Raw genomic sequence first — 20,382 nt, 5'->3', positions numbered from 1 at the left:
AAATAAAATAGGACAGAGAAATTTACAATTTAACACGTCACGTGGGACCTAGGTCAAGCCATAGAACATCGCTGGGGCCCCGGAAGCACCTCCACACCCCCCGAACCCCTACTCACTTCCTGCAATAGCCCCATCAGCATTCCGTCCACTTCTCCAAGTAACTAAAGTCACTGCTGTCTTAAAAGCTACGGGAATGACTTACATTTGCTTTACCATCTATGTTCAAATGCCTGAATTATATAGCTTGATTTAATTCCTTTAAATAGTGAGCTTCTGTGGTTTATCAAGCTTAGGTTATGATTTAAACTTTTCAAGAATATATCATGTCTAGTGAGCAAAATGTATTTGAAGTGCTGGATAATCCCCAAAAATGCCTTTCCTTACATCACACAAGGTAAAATCAAGTTTTGAAAACGTTGCCCATTTTCATGTAATTAGAAAAAGATCAAAAGAATAAAAATGATTCAAAGCAACATGTTTATTTAAGCCCTAGCTAAGCTTTCATTTACAAGCAGATAGTTTCAGGAAAACAAAAACCACAAGACAATGGTTTCAAATGTTATACCATCTAAATAAAAATTAAACTCGCAGAATTTACAAATTAATATTCTGAGCAGACAAAAATTATACATCCTTTTGTAAAATCCAATCTACAGCATTTAAGAATTCATACAATTACAATGTAAGACATTTTCTCTTTACAATCTACCTATTTACATAGCTTTTCCCACCACAGATGATACAGTTTTCATCATAGCTACCAAGTTTGCAAACATAGTGTATTTAAAATATATTTAGCAGCATATAAAAAATTAGATAAAAGGGCAAGGAAGTACTACTATTAAATAAAAATGAAATTAAAAGGTGATCATAGAAACAACTCCATAGGAAAATAGATCAAAATATATTTCTGTTAGGACCTCAAAAATGTTTCCCATCACAGAATGTATGCACAGCACTAACAAAACAATTTAACGGCATTTTAGTCCTGAGCACAGGATATAACACAGCTGCAAAACTTTGGTCAATACAAGTAAACGTCAACATTTAACATAGACTGTTTAACATTCTTTGTTAGTAGATTAAGGTCAATTCCACCTTACGAAAAATCATCAACACTATTCTCATGTTATTTTTTTCCATTACATTAAAAGAGCTTTGAAATTTGGGAATCTTCCATAGGCTGATATAAATACCAGACAAACAGACCACAATTTGACTAACATTTCCAATATGTTTAAATACGTAAATCATCTGAACAGCCTATGTAAATGAGTTAACAGTGAGTTCCTTTATATTCCAACTGTATTTTCTGACTGACACAAAAGCAGACACTTTGTAATTTAAATAGTTTGAAAGTTTTTTGATAGCTAGTCACAAAAATCCAGCCACAATAAAAGTGCGAATCAAGCAATATATCAAGTATAGGACATATATGTATTCAGAGATGTTAATATTAAGCACACAGGATAGGATACAATTTTACTAGAAAACATTTATATGCAGAAGTTGGAGTCAGATATATTTTCCAGTTAATCGCATTCATAAGTTTTCGCCTAATAAATACAGGGTAACATTTTCCATGAAGAATATACAGAGTATTATCACAGTATTCAGTTTATGACTATCTTCATTCATGTTTAATTACTGGCAATATCCTCCCCTAGTTCTCCTGTGTCCGAGATCTGACCATCTTGTAAATTGCGAGCCTTCCAAATTCTCACAGTTCGATCACTACAAAACAATAAATTAAAAATACACATGAGAAAAGAGGCAGAAAGATAAATAGTTCCTAGAATTACTTATCATGGAAATATTTTCTCAATAGGTCTTCAATAGGTATAAGTAAAAATGTACCTTGTCTCATAAGTATAAACTGGTACCCATAATATTGATACTAAAAATAGCTTATTATCAAGAGTATGTGCCAGGCATTGTTACTATGTGCCCTTTACATACATTAATGCATTTAATTCTCTTCAATTACCACAAGAGGTAGATAGTGTTATTATTCCCCTTTTTATTGATGAGCAGATTGAAGTCCAGAAAGGTAAGTAATTTGCCCAAGATCACAAAGTAAGTAAGAGAGCCAAGATTTGAATCCAGACAGTCTGGTTCCAGGGCCCAATCTCTTAGCCACTATACTGCACTAATTATTACAGAAAATAAGATGTGATATGACATATGGTCACAGGTCTTCAGTCACAACCACCCAAAGTAAGGTCACAGTGAGGCCTCTGGAAAGCAAGGGGCTGGGGCAGGGAATTCAGGGCCTTGGTGAATCCGGCAAGAGTAAGGAAGAATTATGTTTGGATAAAGTCAGCATAAGCCCACAGAAAAAGCAGGAGGCTACTGGGAAGTGGATGACTGCTCCACCTATCACAGAACATAAAATATACAAAATGTGTTTTGTTCAGCCAATATGTGGGTACTGAGGACCAGTCATTAGATTAATTACATTTCTTACCATGTCTCTCATGGATTAAAGGCAACATGGCTCTTCTCCAATTTCCTAATAAGCCCAAAGCCAGAAGAAAGAGTTTCCATAGAATTTAATAGCAGAAGGCACTTCAGAGATTATGTGATCCATTTCAAGGATAAGAGGAGTCTAGCGAGACTTCAAGCATTTCCATATTGAGAATAGTCAGCCTATAGGCAAGGGGCCCGGTTTAGGAGACCCCTGTAATAATCCAGAAGCTGATCATGATGGATCAGTCAGGTAGGAGAAGATGTGAAGTGTCAGATTCAGGATATAATTTAAAGGTAGAACCAACAGGATTTGCTGATGGATTGGATGTGGACTATGAGAGAAAGGGAGAAATGAAGGGTCCTGGCCTGAGCCCCACAGAAGAAAGTGAAGTCAGCAGCTGAGATGGAGAAGTCTGTAAAAAGAGCAGTTTCTTGGGAAGACTGGGAGTTCAGTTTTGGACATATTAAGTTCACGAGGACTGAACTTCCACCGCAAGCCATCACAGAGCACCTTGGGCCAGATTAGCTCTCCTGATGTAAACAGAGTAAAAACTTAACAAAATACAGGGGACAAAACTTTTCAGGCCTGAGGCAATGGGTAGCGGAGGGCTATGATCCCTGAGGAAAGGGAAACAGAGAAGGCAAGCTCTGCGCCTGCACTGGCGTTAGGCCCAGAAGCACTTTCCAGGCTGCAAAAGGGAAAAGACAATCCAAGCAGAGAAACCACAGAACCACTGAGTTGGATAAAAAGAATTGAAAACCTGTGAAGTAGCTGGGATTTGCGAAACCAAGTAGAGAGAAGAGAGCTACGCACAGAGAACTATGGAGCTCTGGGGAAAGAACTCGATAGATCTACATACAGGGCCCATAGTGTCTGATGGAATGTTAAGCCACACATGAAAAACAACCATTAGAGAGCTGCAATTTGAATGATTTCCTGAGTTCACAGAGAGCTATGAGATGTTTAAGTTCTCATCAGCAAACTAAAGGGTTATCATCAAACACCCAGAATATTCAGCAGAAATCCAAGAAGAGTTAAAATCAAGTCTCAAAAAGATGAAGCTGCATCACAAGTGAGTTAGCTACCTGACAAAACCCAACAGTTTTCAAAGAAACCAACAGAATCCAGATACTGAAAACACAGCATTATAATGTTCAACATCCAAAAAAACATTACTTGATATAAAAGAAGCAAGAAAAGTGAGACCCATAATTATAAGAAAAATTAATCAATGACAACAGATCCATAAATATCAGATAGGATGGAATTACTTGATAAAGATTTTACAACTTACTATACGGGGATTTTACAATTACTATACATGCTATGAATTGCCTCAGTTTTAGCACCTGTAAAACAGGAATTACAATATTTACCTTCTAGAGTTCTTATGAAGAGTTAACAAATTAATCCCTGGAAAGTACTTAGAACAATGCCTGGCAGACACTAAGCACTATACAATGTTTTTTTTAAATAACAAATAAGTAGAACTAATTTAAAAATAGGCCTTTTGATTTTATTGGCTTTTTTCTGATTTTTAAGTTACGTAGTAAATACATTTCCATCAAATACACTATGGATAAACTGAGAAACAGTTCAGGTCTTCAAAAATAAGACAGTACAATGGAAGAGAGGTTAGTACAATTAATCATACCTTACCCACCAGACCTCAGTGATACATAATACTTCTATAGTCTTTTACTGAGTGTCCTGAAGCTCTGCAGGGTATTAAATCATTTTCAGTAAATTATCACAGACACAACAAGTTTCCAAGAGAATAAGCAAAGACAGTGACTCTTAAGAAAGCAATGCATAGTGGAAAGAGCATTATCAAAGCATTGAAGGTGAGTACTTTAGAAAAACACAGAATAAATTGGTTTTGATGAAAAAAAAAAAACTCTAAAGGAAAAAAGGGATTTGATGGAAACAGCACAAATTATAAGAGTTGCCCCGGAAATATAGCAGGGGTTTCAAAATAAAATCAGAGTAACCATGCATTTAGAACTGCTAAGAGTAAAATGAGACTCGTTGAAACAAATCAAAAAGATGCTCAAATTAAATTACGTAACATGACTGATGCACAAATGACCTAGGGGGATTTTCAAGATAGATATTCATGAGAAATTACATTTTATTTGGGTGAGACCAATGACTTACATTATAGTACATATGCTTTCCTTTGCAAAGTACTTATATATACATTATGCCATTTTGTATGGTCACAACATCTCTGCACTTCTTCCAAGCATCTTTTTCAAAGTCACCTTCTCACTGAGGCCTTCACTGAGTGACCTATTATGTAACCCTGCGCCATGATATTCTTATCCCCTTCTCCTGTTCTATTTTTCTCCATAGCACATACCATGATTTAATGTATTTTACTTATTTCTTTTCTTGTCTTCTTGTTAGAATCTAAACCTTGGTTTGCATCTGTTGTGTTCACTTTTCTATTCGCAAGAGCCTGGAACAATGCCTGGCACATTGGAGACTCATCATGAATGAATAAATGAACAAATGAATCAGTCAACCCAGCCATTCACAAGAAGGAGGAAGGAGATGTTATTACTATGTACTTATACTTTAAAGGGAGGTGGAAGAGGCACAAAGAGATATTTGAAAGGACTTGTTGAAAATGTGCAGAAAAGCAAGGTTTGTTGTCTTTCTGGAGAAAAAATTTTTTAGAAATTACTCATCTGGCAGCAGACTTAGTGTAAGCAGCGTGGTAATATAGGAAGAACACTATTATGAAGGCTGGGGAGCCTAAACTCAGTACCCACACTGTGCATCAGAAAATACAAATAACACATCTTTTGGTGGGGGGTATTGTATTTTTTCCATTACCATATAGTCCCCTTCTACCCCCTGCCCCCAGCCAACATCACACTCTTGTCCATGTCCATGAGTCCTTTTTCCTTTTTGCTCAATCCCTCCTTCCCCAACCCTCCGCTGTCATCCTGCTCTCCATCTATAAGCCTGTCTATACTTTGCTTGCTAGTTCAGTCCTCACATCTCAAGGCGGACATAAAGGCAGACATGAGAATCACTACAATAAAAGAGGAATTTCAAGGTGTTCATGTTCCATGTTTCCAGATACTTACAACTCATTGATGAAATTTGAACACAAGCAGCCAATGCAGAGAAAAATCACGTAAGAAAAACTTACTCAGAGGCAGTAAAAATGTGAGTGGAGTTAACACATATGGCATTGATAGGACTATCGTGACCCTTCATCTCTCCGACTGGCACAAAAGTATCCATGTTCCAGAGTTTCAGAATGCCCCCTCTGCAGCCACTGAGCAGCACCGGGTGGCCTGGCACCGCTCCCAGGGCACAGACCCAGTCCTTATGTGCATTTGGAACTTGCTGAGAGAAAAAAGAGAAATCAGAAGCTTAAGGGGAGCCTTCCAAATAGGCATTTTCACGCCCAGAAAAGTTACAAACATTTTTATTGACAAACTCAATTTTTGGAATGTTGAATGACCTGGAAATTATAAAAAATCATTTTTCTAAGCAATAACTCTCAGGGACTTACAGAAATAAATCTGTAATTTGCTCCCACATGTGCCTAATCGTCATCAGCGTTATCAGCATTAAAGGCCTATAATGCTAAACATCTATAGAATCTAAGAGACCTGGAAAGTATACAACATTTTTCAAACATCACATCCTCTTCATAGGTAATAAGCATCTCACCTTTCTCAAAATGTATTTAACACAACAAGTTTGAAGACTACAACCTGGTATGCAGACTCTGAGGACTGCCCCCTAAAAGCAGTGCTTTGGACTTTGAGTAAAGAACATGGAGGCCTAAAGCTTTTCCTAGAAGACTGGAACTAACATACATCTATAATATGCAAACAATAATTATATGATCAGACTATATAACTATATTTTATGTGCAAATATTTTTACATACACCATATAAACATCCCATTATGAATGTGTGTCGATAAAAGCTTTTGAATGCAATATATGCATCTGTTGCCATTTTTTCTATTAATATTCATGCTACTTGTTTGTTTTTATCTTGTCACAAGCAAGAAAGTGGCAGCAACTGCATGACATACACACCCGTGCATGTATTGGGGAAAGGTTGAAATTGAGAACAATCTCACTTATTAACTCATTTATTCCCCTGGGAATTAGGAAAAGACATCAATATTTGACTGTATTGACAAAACACTCCAATCCAATTATTCTTCTATAGGGAATGAGAGAACCGCCACTTTTGGATGCACGAAGATATTCTTGTAAGGTGAAGAATCATTTACACTACTTTGGCTTTAGCTAACCTTGGTTCTCTGTGAAATGTGTACATAAAACAAAATAAAACAAAGTGAGAAGTTATAACTGCTCTACTCCAAGAATGATTTTATTTAATAAGCACATGCATGAGACGATCCCAGGTCTTTCAACTTTTCTCAGTGTCTATTGTCCTCTGATCTATGAATGTTGACCTTCTCATAATTAGTAACTCGGGTGGGTGAAAATGAAACACTCCTTAAGGGGAAGCCCTCATTAATGTTTTCTTAAACAATGAAGATCTACATGGAGGCTCTTCAAATTCTCACACAGAATGGCTTTGAGGTACCCACTCCATTCCATGAAAAGGTTTTACATTACCTGTAGGAGGTCTTTTTGCGCTAGGTCCCATTTCTTGATTCCATTATCTCTGGACCCACTAAATAAGTTATCCCCTTGTATGGTTAGTGCCTCAATGCCATCGTAGTGAGGGGGCTCAAAATTGTGGGTGGGACTCACAGTTCCAAGAGCCCCTTCGGTTACATCAAACATCTAAAAAAAGCAGAAAGAAAGCAGTCATCATATTTAACTTAAAAATAAGCTCTTATGTGTGTTCATTCGTAGAAACACATACACATGTGTATTAACCATATATGATTAGTTTTGTTACAGTATCTTATCAAGTTAACTAAATTAACTTGGTATGAACCACACAGGATGAACCTGAGTCCTATTTTCCTAGTACTTTCGCTTACATGTCACATGTAGACTTTTAAGAAATGCAATGAACTTTTCTATGTACAAGTGTACGAATGATATGCTCAATAGTAAAAATGCTAAATATCAACCCAGTGGAAATTTGAATAAAGGATATAATTGTTACTTAAATGCTATTAGAAAGCTCTGAAGTACTGGTAGTCATCTCAAATTCCCCTTACACTTTACTTTAAAACCTTCCCCTATTTCAAAACCTTCCACTCACCTCAGTTGCCCTCATGTCTCCAAAACTGTTGACCTGCTGGTTTCTGAGAAGGTTAGCATGATCAGTAATATATTTCTGGACCCTTTCCTACATCCCAAAGTTTCCTTTTATCTTCAAATGTTCTCTCAGCCGCGCCTTCTGTTCAGATGTTACAGTGTGCTCACTTCTTCCCAAGGTCCATACCTTTGACCTGCCTCTGGCTCCTCCCGCCGCCTTCATCAACTGCCACTTCGCTCCTCTTGCACTTTTCTTCTCCCCTGAGCCCATTTCCCAAGCACGTGAACATGCTCAAGTCTACTGGATACAAAATCCTCTCCCCTTATATCATTCTATTTTCTTTTTTTAAATTTTCTTCATTTTTATTGTTGACACTATTGCTGATGTCCCCATTTTCCTCCCCTTCTCCCCCATCCCTCTGGCCATCACCACACTTGTGGGGGGGTGGCAGGAAGTGTGTGTGTGTGTGTGTGTGTGTGTGTGTGTATTTATTTATTTGGCTAATCCCTTCACCTTCTTTCATCCAGTTACCCCCTCCAGTCTATTTTCAAGTCACCCATTTTTCTCTCTTAATCAAAGCTTCTGCAAAGAGTACTTACACTCCTTCTATCTCTTTCTGTGTCCCCCTTTTACTCCTATTGGTTCTTAGGGTATTTCCTGAGGCCGAGTCCTGCCAGCTTCTCTCTCCTTTGCCCGTGTCATTTACTCTAACTCCTTGAACATCTGCTTCCATGTGAATGGCTGCCAAACCTTCATCTCTAGTTGTAAGTTATCATGAGCTCTGGAATTGCCTTTCTAATAGCCTGTGGGCCTACATGAGGATGTCCTCTGTTAGTATCCCAAATTTAACATTTCCAGAATCAAACCACACATTTTCCTCACCTTATCTGCTAATTTTATAAAATCTGAAGACCAAAATATGTCCAGTATAAAAGATGGCGACAATGAGACTCAAGTATCAGTTGGATGACTAAGTTAAAATCTTTAAAATCCCTCCCAACCTATCTTCTATCAAATATGAGAATACATGATTAAATAAGATGATAAAATCAGGAACTGTTTAAGGAGGAAAAGATAAGGAAGAGAAAGCAAAGGCTAGGAATAGTGAAAAAACTGATTAAGAGAAAGGGTGAATGAATTTGAATACTTCAAACTATACTTCACCAGCTCTGTCATACACACTTTGATGTAATGATCCTTGGAGCCAGTGACGATTAGATCTTGTCCACTGGAAATCTGATCCACAGTAAGGCACATGACAGGGCCTAGGTGTCCTGTTAACTTTCCTGTTGACTGGAACCTTTAAAAAGAAAGAAAAATAATTTTTTCTGAAAATATTTCTCAGCATTCTAAGGCCAAGCTTCAATATAAATAATCTATGTTCTTTGATAAAATAGTTCACTAACTTACTATTTTTATTTTAGTTCCACCTCTATGCAACTCTCTTCAAATTAGTTTTTAAAAAATGGCTAAACTAAGCTATGCTATGATGTACAAGGGAAGAGTCCTAAAGAAGTATTCTAGAGCTGACTAATGTTATTTATGTAATATACAAAGATGCAGCAAAAGTCCAAAAAAATGGCAAATGACTAATCTGAACTCCAATCTAAGTGCAGGTAAACCTTAATCTGTTAAATGTTCAAGCATGTGCTAGACATATGGCTGATGTTATTAGGTCCAATTGAAAACTGATTAAAATAATTATACCACTAATATAACTTAGCTGATCAATAACAATACAGTGAAAATAAGGTTATTTTATTAAAGATACGAATACTCTTACATATACAAATACACAGAGGCACTCATGTATACACCTATACATACATACACCTATGCACACATATATGTGTATATATGTACATCAGAAAATAGGTGGTACATTTCATCAGTTATTAGAAAGATATGAAAATGACCAGAACATATATCTGGCTGGTAGGAATATGTATGATGACAATCAACAGGGAGTGACAATAACCTTTGTTTCACAGTCCTGCCTCAAATCAAGCTGCCAGAATACAGAGATGTATTTGGCTTTCAGGATACTTGTTTCTCAAAGACTATCCTCTCAGTTACTTAGTTAAGATGAATCTGTTTTTAACCATGTTGCTGAAATTAACCATGTTCCACAAAGATCTAACTTTTCAGCAAAATGCAAAAGTAGAAAGATTTTCAAAAAGCTGGTGTCTTTTCTGCCTTATGTGTCATGGTTGGACTATTTTCTTCAATGGTGTTCCTAATATGTGTCAAATTTAACATCTTCAAAAATAAAGCAACTACCCACTTTTCCAATTTTCTTAAACAAGCTCTGTTTTAAATTTTCTACATTTTATTTCTAAAAGAGTATTCAGGACGGCAGTTCCTCTCTTTCTTTCTCTCCCCTCTGTCTACAAATTATGCTTGTTACACTTTCCAGTCGTCTGTTGAAATGTTATTACTAGTTAGTCTCAAAGTTTCTCAAGTAAAGATCCCTTCATCCCTTTTATTTACCACTGACAAAGCCCTTGTAGAAGGGGGTTCCCTGTATTACCCTGATTGAAAACTTGACTCAGTACCCTATAATCGCTGTTTGATGGCCTTTACCCTCCATTGTAGCATGAGCTCTAAGAAGGTAGGCACCACGTTTGTCTGGTGTAGCTTTTATTTTCAGGAACTAATATAACACTCGGGCCATGTCTGATAAAACTGAAGTTGAATAAGTTTGTGTTAACTAGTAAATGAATATGCTATTGCTGCCAAAAATTTTAAGAACTAGAAAAGAAACTAAAATAAACACTCAACTAAAGGATAAAAGTTCCTATTCATGGCATATAAAAATCAAATCAAAGATGTAATGCCTTACATTTCAATTTATCGGTCACTTTTTAACCACTTCATCATCTTTATGTATACATACATTAATATATTTATATTCACAAAAACTCTTTAAGGTTTTATGCCCACATTTGTTCAATTAAGTTTATAAACTGAAATGTTAGAGATAATAAGAAGTCTAAATAATGTTGCTAAAAGTAATTCTTTCAAAGGTACTGGTAAAACTAGGATGTGGATCCTGACCTATTTCAAGCAAACAACACAATTTGTAAACAAATATTCAAAAAGGCTAAGGTTTCAATTCTATTTTCCTTCATATACATTTTCTCCAGCCATGCAACTTAAAAGAAAGGAAAATTGTGAGTAGTTTGCTACTGAGAGAAGAGACTTTTAGGGGTATTGAGCTGAATAGAAAAGCCTATGAACTTTACATTAACTTCTGGGGTTATAAAAATTAGATTTCACATGTACTGTCAAAAAGTTGTATTTTCCACATGTAAGAAGTACATTTTCATCAAAATTATACCTTTTAAGATCCCACATTCTGACAGCATTTCCAGAAGCTGCATAAAGAAAAGTGCCAGTTGGGTTCAGTGCAATTTGATTGATCTGATTCTCTCCAGAAGGAATAGCTACTGTCCGGCTGGTACTTGCAGAACAAGCATCTCCGAGAGAAACTTGACCTGAAGATCTTAACAGAGACAGAATAAAAGAAACAAACAAGTCACATTTTTGCACCGGAATTCAGCTTAAAACTCCTTGAATTCCTAGGAAACCTGCCATAAGCAACAGTAAGATCCGTGCCTGTTTGGTCACTGCGTGCACAGAACACAGGATGGCACCTCCCACACACACAGTTGGCACTCCAGATATTTTAAATGAATAAAACAAGATGACACAGCTGAAGACTCTTAATTTGAAATTCTATTATAAAACTAAGGAATTATAAGCCCTGACTCAGGAATGACTAAACTATCATTCAGAAAAAAATTAGGTGACAAAGATTTTTTTTAAAAAGGGTAATTAACTTTCCTGCAGCTTCCAGAAACCTCCTGATGACCAGACCTACCAATATTCCTTTCGTCTATAAGATCTGTCCCTTTCTCCCTGAGCTGGTGTGGCCCACTTTTTTGGGCATTGTCCTGCAAAGCGAAAGGTTGCTGGTTCAATTCCCGGTCAGGGCACATGCCTGGGTTGCATGTTTGGTCTCCTCAGGGTGTATATGAGAGGCAACCGATCAATGTTTTTTTCTCACATTGATGTTTCTCTTCCTCTAGTCTCCCTCCCTTCGCCTCTCTCTAAAAATAAAGTTTTTTAAAAATTTGCTCTTTCATTAAAGACTCTGAGGACTTTTTAAGTTATTTTTAGTTTTTATTTACTTTAGCCCACTCATACATGCAGTATTTACTATGTGCTAAAGACTCAAACTTATTTCTATCTCCTTGGATAAATTCTAAATATAAGTATATTTTAAAATTTTGAAACACTTTCTCAACTAACTTCAAAAATATCAAGTTATAATCAATCTTCTTATATTTGCCTTTAGGGAGTCAACTGGATTGATAAATTTCCAACATCTTTTTAATAAAATTTCCCTCAAGAGACTTGTATTCAGTACAATAAATAATTAGTAGTTCTCCAAATACAAATTAGTAATTAATGGTTAATAATCCCTACCTTATAAATGATTAATACCTATTCTAAAACCCTAATTTTAGTAAAAATTAATCTTTCCTATGTTCCCTTCTCTTATTTAAACCAGCAAAATTCACCTCAATTTCAATTATAAAACAGTTCAGCGGTCTTATGTCAAAAAGAATCATTATGGGCTTATTTGCTCCACATTTTAAAGACATATATGATAACAGACACAGAAACTATACTATAGCCTGTAGTTATGAAATTTGTGCTAACACCAAAGCAGTGTAAGTCCATCCCCTCTCAATAAGCCCATCGATTATTCAATACCAGCTGATTAAAGATTACAAATACTTAACTATCCACAATCGTGATTTGTGCTATTTTCCAAGGAGTGGTATTCATTTGAAGTAAAAAAATATAAACCATTTAACTACATCAGGAAGTAAATACTACAAAAATGTAATACCTTAGTGTTAGGGATCAAATATGATTTATCTCTCCCTGTTTAGCAGTAAGCTCTCATACTTTATTTTCCTCAATAGTTTTTTTACCCTGTGCTCTTATTGTAAACATTTTAACATCCTTTTAGAAGTTGATAGGTATAAATAAATAAAATTGCCTTTATAGCGCTGCCTTTTCTTATCTTTTCTTATGCTACTTATCTTTAAGTTACTTACGTCAGCGTTCGAATGCATTTTGCTGAATCTCTGATATCCCACACCTTAATATAAGATGTTGACACAGTGAAGACCAGACTTGTATAATTACAGTATTTTACAGACACGACATTGTTGGGATGGCCTCCCAGTGACATTATCTCCTGCCCTGTCACCAGATTCCATACTTTACAAGTACGATCTAAAACAAACAATTGAAAAAGGGGAAATACTGTCAATATAAACTAAATTAGATTATCTTAGCAATAGAAATTATTTAAACAAGTTCTCTCTTACTAGAAGGGAATGCAGTAAGAAAACAGTAATTATTCCACTCATCCGCCACAGGCGCCCTGCTCCATCCCGGACCCTCCACCCCAGGTTCAAGGGCAAAGTAGGGGTAAAGGATTAGATGCCTTGAAAGCCAGAGATGCCTTGTTGTATGCATTATGCAACATTAAAAATTATTATATCAAGTTTTGAAATACTCTTATCAAATGAGTGTTGTTTCAAATTGCTCCGAATTTAAAATGGCCATCCTGCCTCAGCCTCTTCCTGCTGATTCACATTCTGCTCTGGTCACGTCTCTACCCCCTCATAACACACCACATGCCTAAACACAACCCTTTCCTTTTCTAGGGGTCCCAGCACGATGGGTTTAATTTTGATGCAAAACCATAAGCATAAAACTATTCTATTTTTTTTTCCTGACATGTTGACTATCTAATTATCCTGGAGAGATACATTTAATTTGAATCATTGGAAAAGGATACTTTCACAGAGCAGGTTATTTTTAAATGGGGAACTGTTTGCCATTATGTACAGTTCCTAAGTTCTAGCCAGATTCTTACACATAACCTCAGACAATGAGCAATAACTGAGTCTTGTAACATCCCTAAATACTAAACTTTTACTAGCTCCCCAAATTTCTGTACGTGCTTCCTCCTTACCTTTCTAGCCACATTGTCTCCCCACTTCTCTTCCGTATAGTCTACTATTCAACCCAATTGGATTTACTTTTCAAACATATCCCACTTTTACCTGCATGTCTCTGCTCACATTGTTCTGTAATCGTGGTTGCCAGTCCTTACCTATCAATATTCAAACCATCCTACAAGGTTCTTTCTAAATGCCCCCTTGTTAAAGCTTTACTTACTTCCCACAAGCTTGCCAAATTTCTCCCTTTTCAAAAACCCCCAAACTCTTTGTCCATAACTCTTCCTAGCACATAGAGCTGATTTCTAGCTACCTACAATTGTACCAAAGGGGTTAAGAGTACAGGTTTCGAGATGAGTAGACCTAGATTTCCAATCCTGGCTCTTCCACGTACTAGCTAAGTTTTTCTGGGAAAATTTAATTTCTTGAATCCTCAGTGTCTTCATTTGTAAAATGAGGATGCCACATGTATCTCATTAGGGTTGTAGTGAGAATTAAATAAGATAAAATTTGAATAGTGTCTAGCATAAACTCTGACATATAGTTAAGTGTTCAAGAAATGGTGGTTGCTATGGTTGCTACCCTTCTGATTTTCTTTACCACACTATACATTCTAATGGACTCTTGTAAATTTTTATGTAAACTGCACTACCAAACTCAGGGCTTCCATGCATTAGGGAGATGTAGTCTCCCAATAGTCTATTTACATAACATCAACAGAGACTTTACATTCTTCCCAACTATGAAATGATTATATAGGTTATACAATTCAGGGGTTGAACCACATTCTCTCTCAGATTCTTATCGGGTTTGAGCAGTTTCGCTTTCATTTTCAAAGCTTGTTAAAATATAATCATTCTTTTGAAAAGAATCTGTTAAATAACCCTATGAAACAACTACTAGCACCTTTTGATCCAGTGAAGAGGAGATCGTCAGTGGAATCCACACAGAGCACGGCTTTTGTATGTCCTTCAGCTATGTGAATACACTGAAGTGCAGAAGCTTTGACTCCTTTAGAAGCAGGAAATGGGTTGATTATACCCCTAAGGTGGGGAGGAAAAATTAGAAGACAACTTCAGTAGTTATATCAGGAAACTAATTTTAGTTTTTCCCTGACCTTAAGAAATCTCTCTAAGTAATCAGTAAAAATCAGACTGCTTCCTCGTCTCTTTTTTAAGCAAAAGGATAGAGACAACATGTGAAATTGCAATAGTAGTGATGGAGTACGTCAACTAATTAGGCACCAAATAGCAGCAGCATTCTCCAAAGAGCAAAGGGTATGATACATTTGGATTTTCTAATTAACAATTTCATCTCTTCTGCCTTTAATGAAGCAATGTTGGGAGTGTTTTAGTACAGTGAATTCTGACAAATAAAAATGTATAAATCATAATAACTGGAAGATGTGGCTCCATGTCATGCTTGATTGTTACTGTATGTCAAAAAGGACATTCCTGAGAAAGTATAACACATACTGCCTAAAATACCAAGAAAGCTTATCTCAAGAAAATCTGAAAAAAAAAAGGACAAGACTGCGTGTACAGAATTTTAATGGAGTTCAAAAATATCAAAAACTTAAAAGAAAATACTCTAACAATCTCAAAGAAGACAAAAGAATGAGAATTTAAAAGAACAGCGAGGTTCTTTAAGGATCTTTCCCATAAGCTTAATGTTTCCCAAGTTTCTGCTTTATGCACTCTGGAAAGTTAGAGACTATCAAAACATTATTCCTATTCTTAAAAAGTTTAATTTAGGATCTGAATTGAAATAACTGTATAAGACTGAAGTTGAGACTGAATTAAGACATGATAAATATATCAGTCAAATGTATCTTTGCTTTGAGCAGGAAGAAAAATTATGTTGAAATATGTCCATTATATAAGACACATGGCATAATATTAAAACAAATACAGGGATTAAAAGAAGTTGGTTTCTATGTTATTGATGAAAGAAAACAATCTTCAAGACATAAGGGGCAGAAAAGGCTAAGAGGAAGAATGAACCCAAGCTAAGCAGAGCTAACAATGGAGACATTTGATGAATTCACGTATTTCAGTTTTTAAATCATTTTATCATGGGTTTTTGAAAGTGTATGACATTGTGGGGGCAAAAACCAACGGAATGCCTCCACTGGTACTCTAAGAAGATCAATAAAGGGGACAAGCCATGCAGATTCAATTCCAAAAGTCAGGAGAAAAGTGGATTTCAGAAATTACATATGAATAAAATCATTATAAACACAAAAATAAAGGCTCATCAATAAGAGATAACAAAGTTCATTGATCTCATGAAGGAAGTTCTTTATAGGGTTACTAGGCAACAAAATAGGGGAATGTCACATTCACGTTATATGTTGACTCCAATAATGCTCAGACAATAAGCCTTTCCAATGATATCCTTGCGGACAGAGTGGGTAAGTATGAAACTGTTGTAGTAAGGTAGTTCCATTGGTGTTCGGAGTAACACCTAATGAATCAATGGTCCTGCGCCTGAAAGGAGACCTTCAAAATCCAGTCTATTTTTTTCTAGCTCTAAAGACAGAAATAGTATGTTTCTTAAACTGATACATTATAAAGCTGGCTACTATGCTGTATTGTGTAGAAAAATGATTGAAACAAAATTCATTTACTGTTAAGTATATACTTAGGATGAAAATAATAATTGAATAAAATTTAAGTAAAAGGCATAACAGAATGCTTCAAGGAGGAAAGTGGCTTAGTAGTAAGCTGCATTTAAAAAGTAAAGTGATTTAGTTATTGAATACAAGATCAATGGACTGACAACTAATGGTTGTTCTCCTAAACACTTTCAATGATTTATTCAACTGAAGTAAATATTTCAGGAGAAATAAAGTAATAGAGCTACCACATTCTGCCGAGGCCACATCTGGTATGGAGTTGAGTTATAGATGCCACATTTTAAGAACACTGAAAAATTAGACACCTCTTAAAATAGTGGATGCAGAATGAAGGATCTGTAGACCGTATCATATAAGGAACAGATAATGCAACTAAACCGATATAGATGATATAGAGGACACAATAGCACAGTTAAAGGGCTGCATATTTAAAGAACTGTCTCATACACAGAAAAAGAGGTATTAGGTTAATTCTGGTATAGCTAAAGACATCTCATGAAAGACCAATGAATAGAAATTTAAAGGAGGTAAATTTAGGCTTAGGATTATGAAAAAAACACTTTATTTTTAGGGTCAAGTATAACGATTTCAAAAAGTAAATGAAGCTCAGCATCCTAGAAATGATACCAGGAATTGTTACTACTAGATATATAAGTACACAGTCTAATGCTCTTCTTTGTGTACATATGTCAACTTGAAAATCCTGAAATTAATACTCAGTAACTTGTTTGTAATGTAAGAATTTAAACAGATTACAGCTGAAACAGGAGCCAAACTTCCTCTAAATTTTGAATCTGACATTCTGAAATCCAACATTCTGAAATCCTCCTGCTGATGTGAGGTTATTAGTATGAATTGATGCCATAAAATTAATGCTTCAAATGTTTAGAGAGATGATTAATGCACAGTTAATTGCTACCGTTACATCTCAAACAGAAAACATATGCATGTATATTTCTAACAAGCTGACTATAAAGAAAAAAATTCATGGTAACAGTCTAAGAGCTGCTTTTGATTTGTATTTAATGATACCAATCATTCTAAGGAAAAAATACCAGTAGCCTCAATTGTATGACACTATGTCTCCAAAAGATTTCTTTCGTTCAAATTATCAGCATCATCCTCAGAATGTATTATATCTTCCCCTATGGTATATTGGGTTGGCCAAAAAGTCCATTTATTTTTTTCTGTAAAATAAAAGACACATTTTTCATTTTCTCCAATAATTTTATTGATTTGGATATTTTGAGTATGTCAGCTATCTCCCACGTGGTATACATTGATTGTTCTTAATCAATACTTCAATTTGATAACTATCAACTTCAACTGGCCTACCCAGCTGTGGGGCATCGTCCAGCAAGAAATCTCTAGCACAAAGCTCCGAAACATTGCAAACCACTTTTGACACGTTCAATCAGTTACAGCACCTTCTACATACACTGCACAAAATTTTTTTTTTGCATTGTTGCTTTTTTACCTTTCTTGAAATAATAAAGCATCATATGCTGAAAATATTGCATATTTTCTTCCATTGTCAATATTAAATGGCTACACAATAAGTCACCAATTTTGATATGATAGCTATCACAATACAATCTAACAAAACTGTTTCTAATGAAGTTAAAGACAACTAAGTGCTACTAGAGCCATCTTACAGAGAAAAAAACTTTTTGGTCAACCCAATAATATCCAACATAATTCTGTCATTCAAGAATTTATTCAATGTTCCCCTATCATATAACATCACATACAATTTTCTCATGTCAAAGGCTCTTATATCACAATAGTATTCAGTAAACATTTTCGACCAATGACTTAAGTATGGCATAGCTTCTGGAGAAACTGGTTTTCATTCTTATATCTTTTAATATCATTGATTATTCTCATTTCTGAAGATAAACAATTACAACATTAAACATAGCATTTTATTAATTAAGTACCAAAAAATGCTCTCAAGTATTAATAATATAGAACATAGAAAATGGAGTATGGAAATATAGAAATTGGAAACATAAATCCATTGTATTTTTTTCTATTAGAATTAATCTATTCACATTCTGGAATATAGCAACCAACTTTAAAATAGTTACTTTAAGTTAAGGATAAATGTTGCAAACTTGTAAAACAAACCTTATTGAAAGGAAAAAAATGTAATACTGTGAATGAGATTAATTGCATCTCCCTCCCTCTGCCTACCTTCTGGAGGATCTACTGATGATCAGCAAAATGGCCATAAAACAGGGGAAACGAGTGCAAAAAGAGAGAAGACAAATGATAAGTGGGAAGAAGAAATGATAGAGAGGAACAGAGAGAAATTAAGAGTCAAAAAAAAATCCGTAACATGAAAAAATGCAACACTGTTATTTTAAAAATAGCATAATCAGTAGAAAATATTTTTTTTAAAAAAAGCTCTTCTACATTCTATTTCTTTCTATATGTTGGTATCATTGTATCCTTTTTTTCTAGCGTACCTTTTTTTTAAAATCAGAAAACCTGCCATAAACTCTTTATTTAAAATTGCTAAGCAAACAATAAAAAACAATCGTTTTCACCCTCCCAGACTCTAAGGTATTGGAAATAAAAATATCATTGAGGAACAAACTTTCTTGAAATCAGTATTCATAGAACTTAATAGAAAACAAATAAGACAAGATTTTGTTATTACACAAAAAAGTTTGCCACAACTTTGTCAAAAAGGTACATCACAAAAAATGTCAAAATTAATATGTTTAAAAATATTAGTGCATTACTATGGTTTACAACAAGTTATGCATGCAACAAAAATGTGACTTGTTTAGAGCTTCTAGAAAGGCTAGAACATTATGAAATGCCAGAATAGAGAAAAGATAGAAAGAAAGTACCTGTGTACCTCCGACAGAGAGGAATCACTTTCATCAGACCTACAGTGAAAGAGTTAGAATTATGAGGAGAAGGAATGCAGATGTCAACAGATAAAGGCACTGAGATTGAACTGAAAATCAACAGTATGAATAATAGAAACATAGCCAACACTTCCTTTATAGTACCTTGCTTTTCTACTTGCACTGGATGTCAGCAACTCTAGTAAACTGTTTGATTCTTATAATATTTACCATGACTCCAAAGCAAAAAATTCTCTATCCTGATCTACAGTACCTATGTACCATTACTTCTAAAACTTAGGTCCTAAAGAGCAACAGTATCAAATAAGTAAAATATATCACTTCAAGATTCTTTCTATTTAATTGACTTGTACCAGAAATAAATTTTCCATTTCAGTAACTATTCATGCATTTCATTCATTCTAACAATTACTTTAGATTTGGACTCTAAGGGGGCAGTTGCAAAATTATATTGCATGTTTGAAAGGGAAGCAAATGAGTCATAATTTAATAACCTTTGATTTTAACTTATCTTTAAAAAAATATGTATTTGTTACTAGAGAGTCCCTCGCTGATAGCTGGGGAACTTCACAAGGATTTAAAAGTAGGTGACCCATCCATCAGCCTTATCCTAAAACCTCCAAGACTGGAGGTATGTCTGGTTATTAGAAAAATCTATTTAACTTGTCTAATAGGTTTGAGAAGAACGAGGAGAGGGTAGGGTAAGTGCTGCTGGCATGGAGTGTAACCAGAAACAATGTACAGGATCTCCATGTAATGGGTGAAACATACTTGTCTCAAAAAGGAATTCAGAAGAAAGTAATTCAAATGGTAGGTAAGTGTCTGAAGGTGTAAAGTAGTTATTCTAAGTTTTAACTTTCAGAAATGACAAGAGTCAAATTATTGGTAGTCGATAAAAAACATTTTAGTAAAAAGTGTGGAACTATGATGAGATTGTCAAGATTATTAAAAGACAGAAAATTTTATGACTAAATGCAAGGTTAAGAAAATTTGATAATTCCTCATATCACTAGTGAAAATGAGCTTCCCAAAGACAAACCTAATGTTATTCTACCCTTTTCTTAATTAAATGATAGGTTTGATGTAACAATGTTAGAGTCTTTTTTCAGTAACACATAATATCA

The 20,382-nt window shown here is 35.1% G+C and overlaps 1 protein-coding gene across 7 annotated transcripts in view; it reads right to left on the bottom strand.

Moving 5' to 3' along the window:
• Nucleotides 1-491: 491 nt before the first annotated feature.
• The window catches only part of KIF21A (kinesin family member 21A), a 136,085-nt gene continuing 116,194 nt past the window's right edge, over nucleotides 492-20,382 (bottom strand). For 4 of the 7 annotated variants that reach the window (XM_054591249.1, XM_054591250.1, XM_054591251.1 and 1 more), the window contains 9 exons: nucleotides 19,238-19,276; nucleotides 18,573-18,587; nucleotides 14,645-14,781; nucleotides 12,824-13,004; nucleotides 11,032-11,196; nucleotides 8,874-8,991; nucleotides 7,094-7,264; nucleotides 5,634-5,833; nucleotides 492-1,734 (listed from right to left, as the gene is read on the bottom strand). In XM_054591249.1, the coding sequence (XP_054447224.1) occupies nucleotides 1,641-1,734; nucleotides 5,634-5,833; nucleotides 7,094-7,264; nucleotides 8,874-8,991; nucleotides 11,032-11,196; nucleotides 12,824-13,004; nucleotides 14,645-14,781; nucleotides 18,573-18,587; nucleotides 19,238-19,276 (1,120 nt within the window). In that variant the 3' untranslated portion in view covers nucleotides 492-1,640. The remainder of the gene's footprint in view (nucleotides 1,735-5,633; nucleotides 5,834-7,093; nucleotides 7,265-8,873; nucleotides 8,992-11,031; nucleotides 11,197-12,823; nucleotides 13,005-14,644; nucleotides 14,782-18,572; nucleotides 18,588-19,237; nucleotides 19,277-20,382) is intronic. The other 3 variants (XM_054591252.1, XM_054591255.1, XM_054591254.1) reach the window with 1 other exon arrangement.

The sequence above is a fragment of the Pteronotus mesoamericanus genome, unplaced genomic scaffold (genome assembly GCF_021234165.1).
Source record: "Pteronotus mesoamericanus isolate MK-2021 breed Mesoamerican mustached bat unplaced genomic scaffold, CSHL_Meso_final scaffold_21, whole genome shotgun sequence".
NCBI lineage: Eukaryota > Metazoa > Chordata > Mammalia > Chiroptera > Mormoopidae > Pteronotus > Pteronotus mesoamericanus.
Note: the sequence above shows the minus strand (reverse complement) of the source record. Positions and strands in the feature narration are given on the sequence as shown.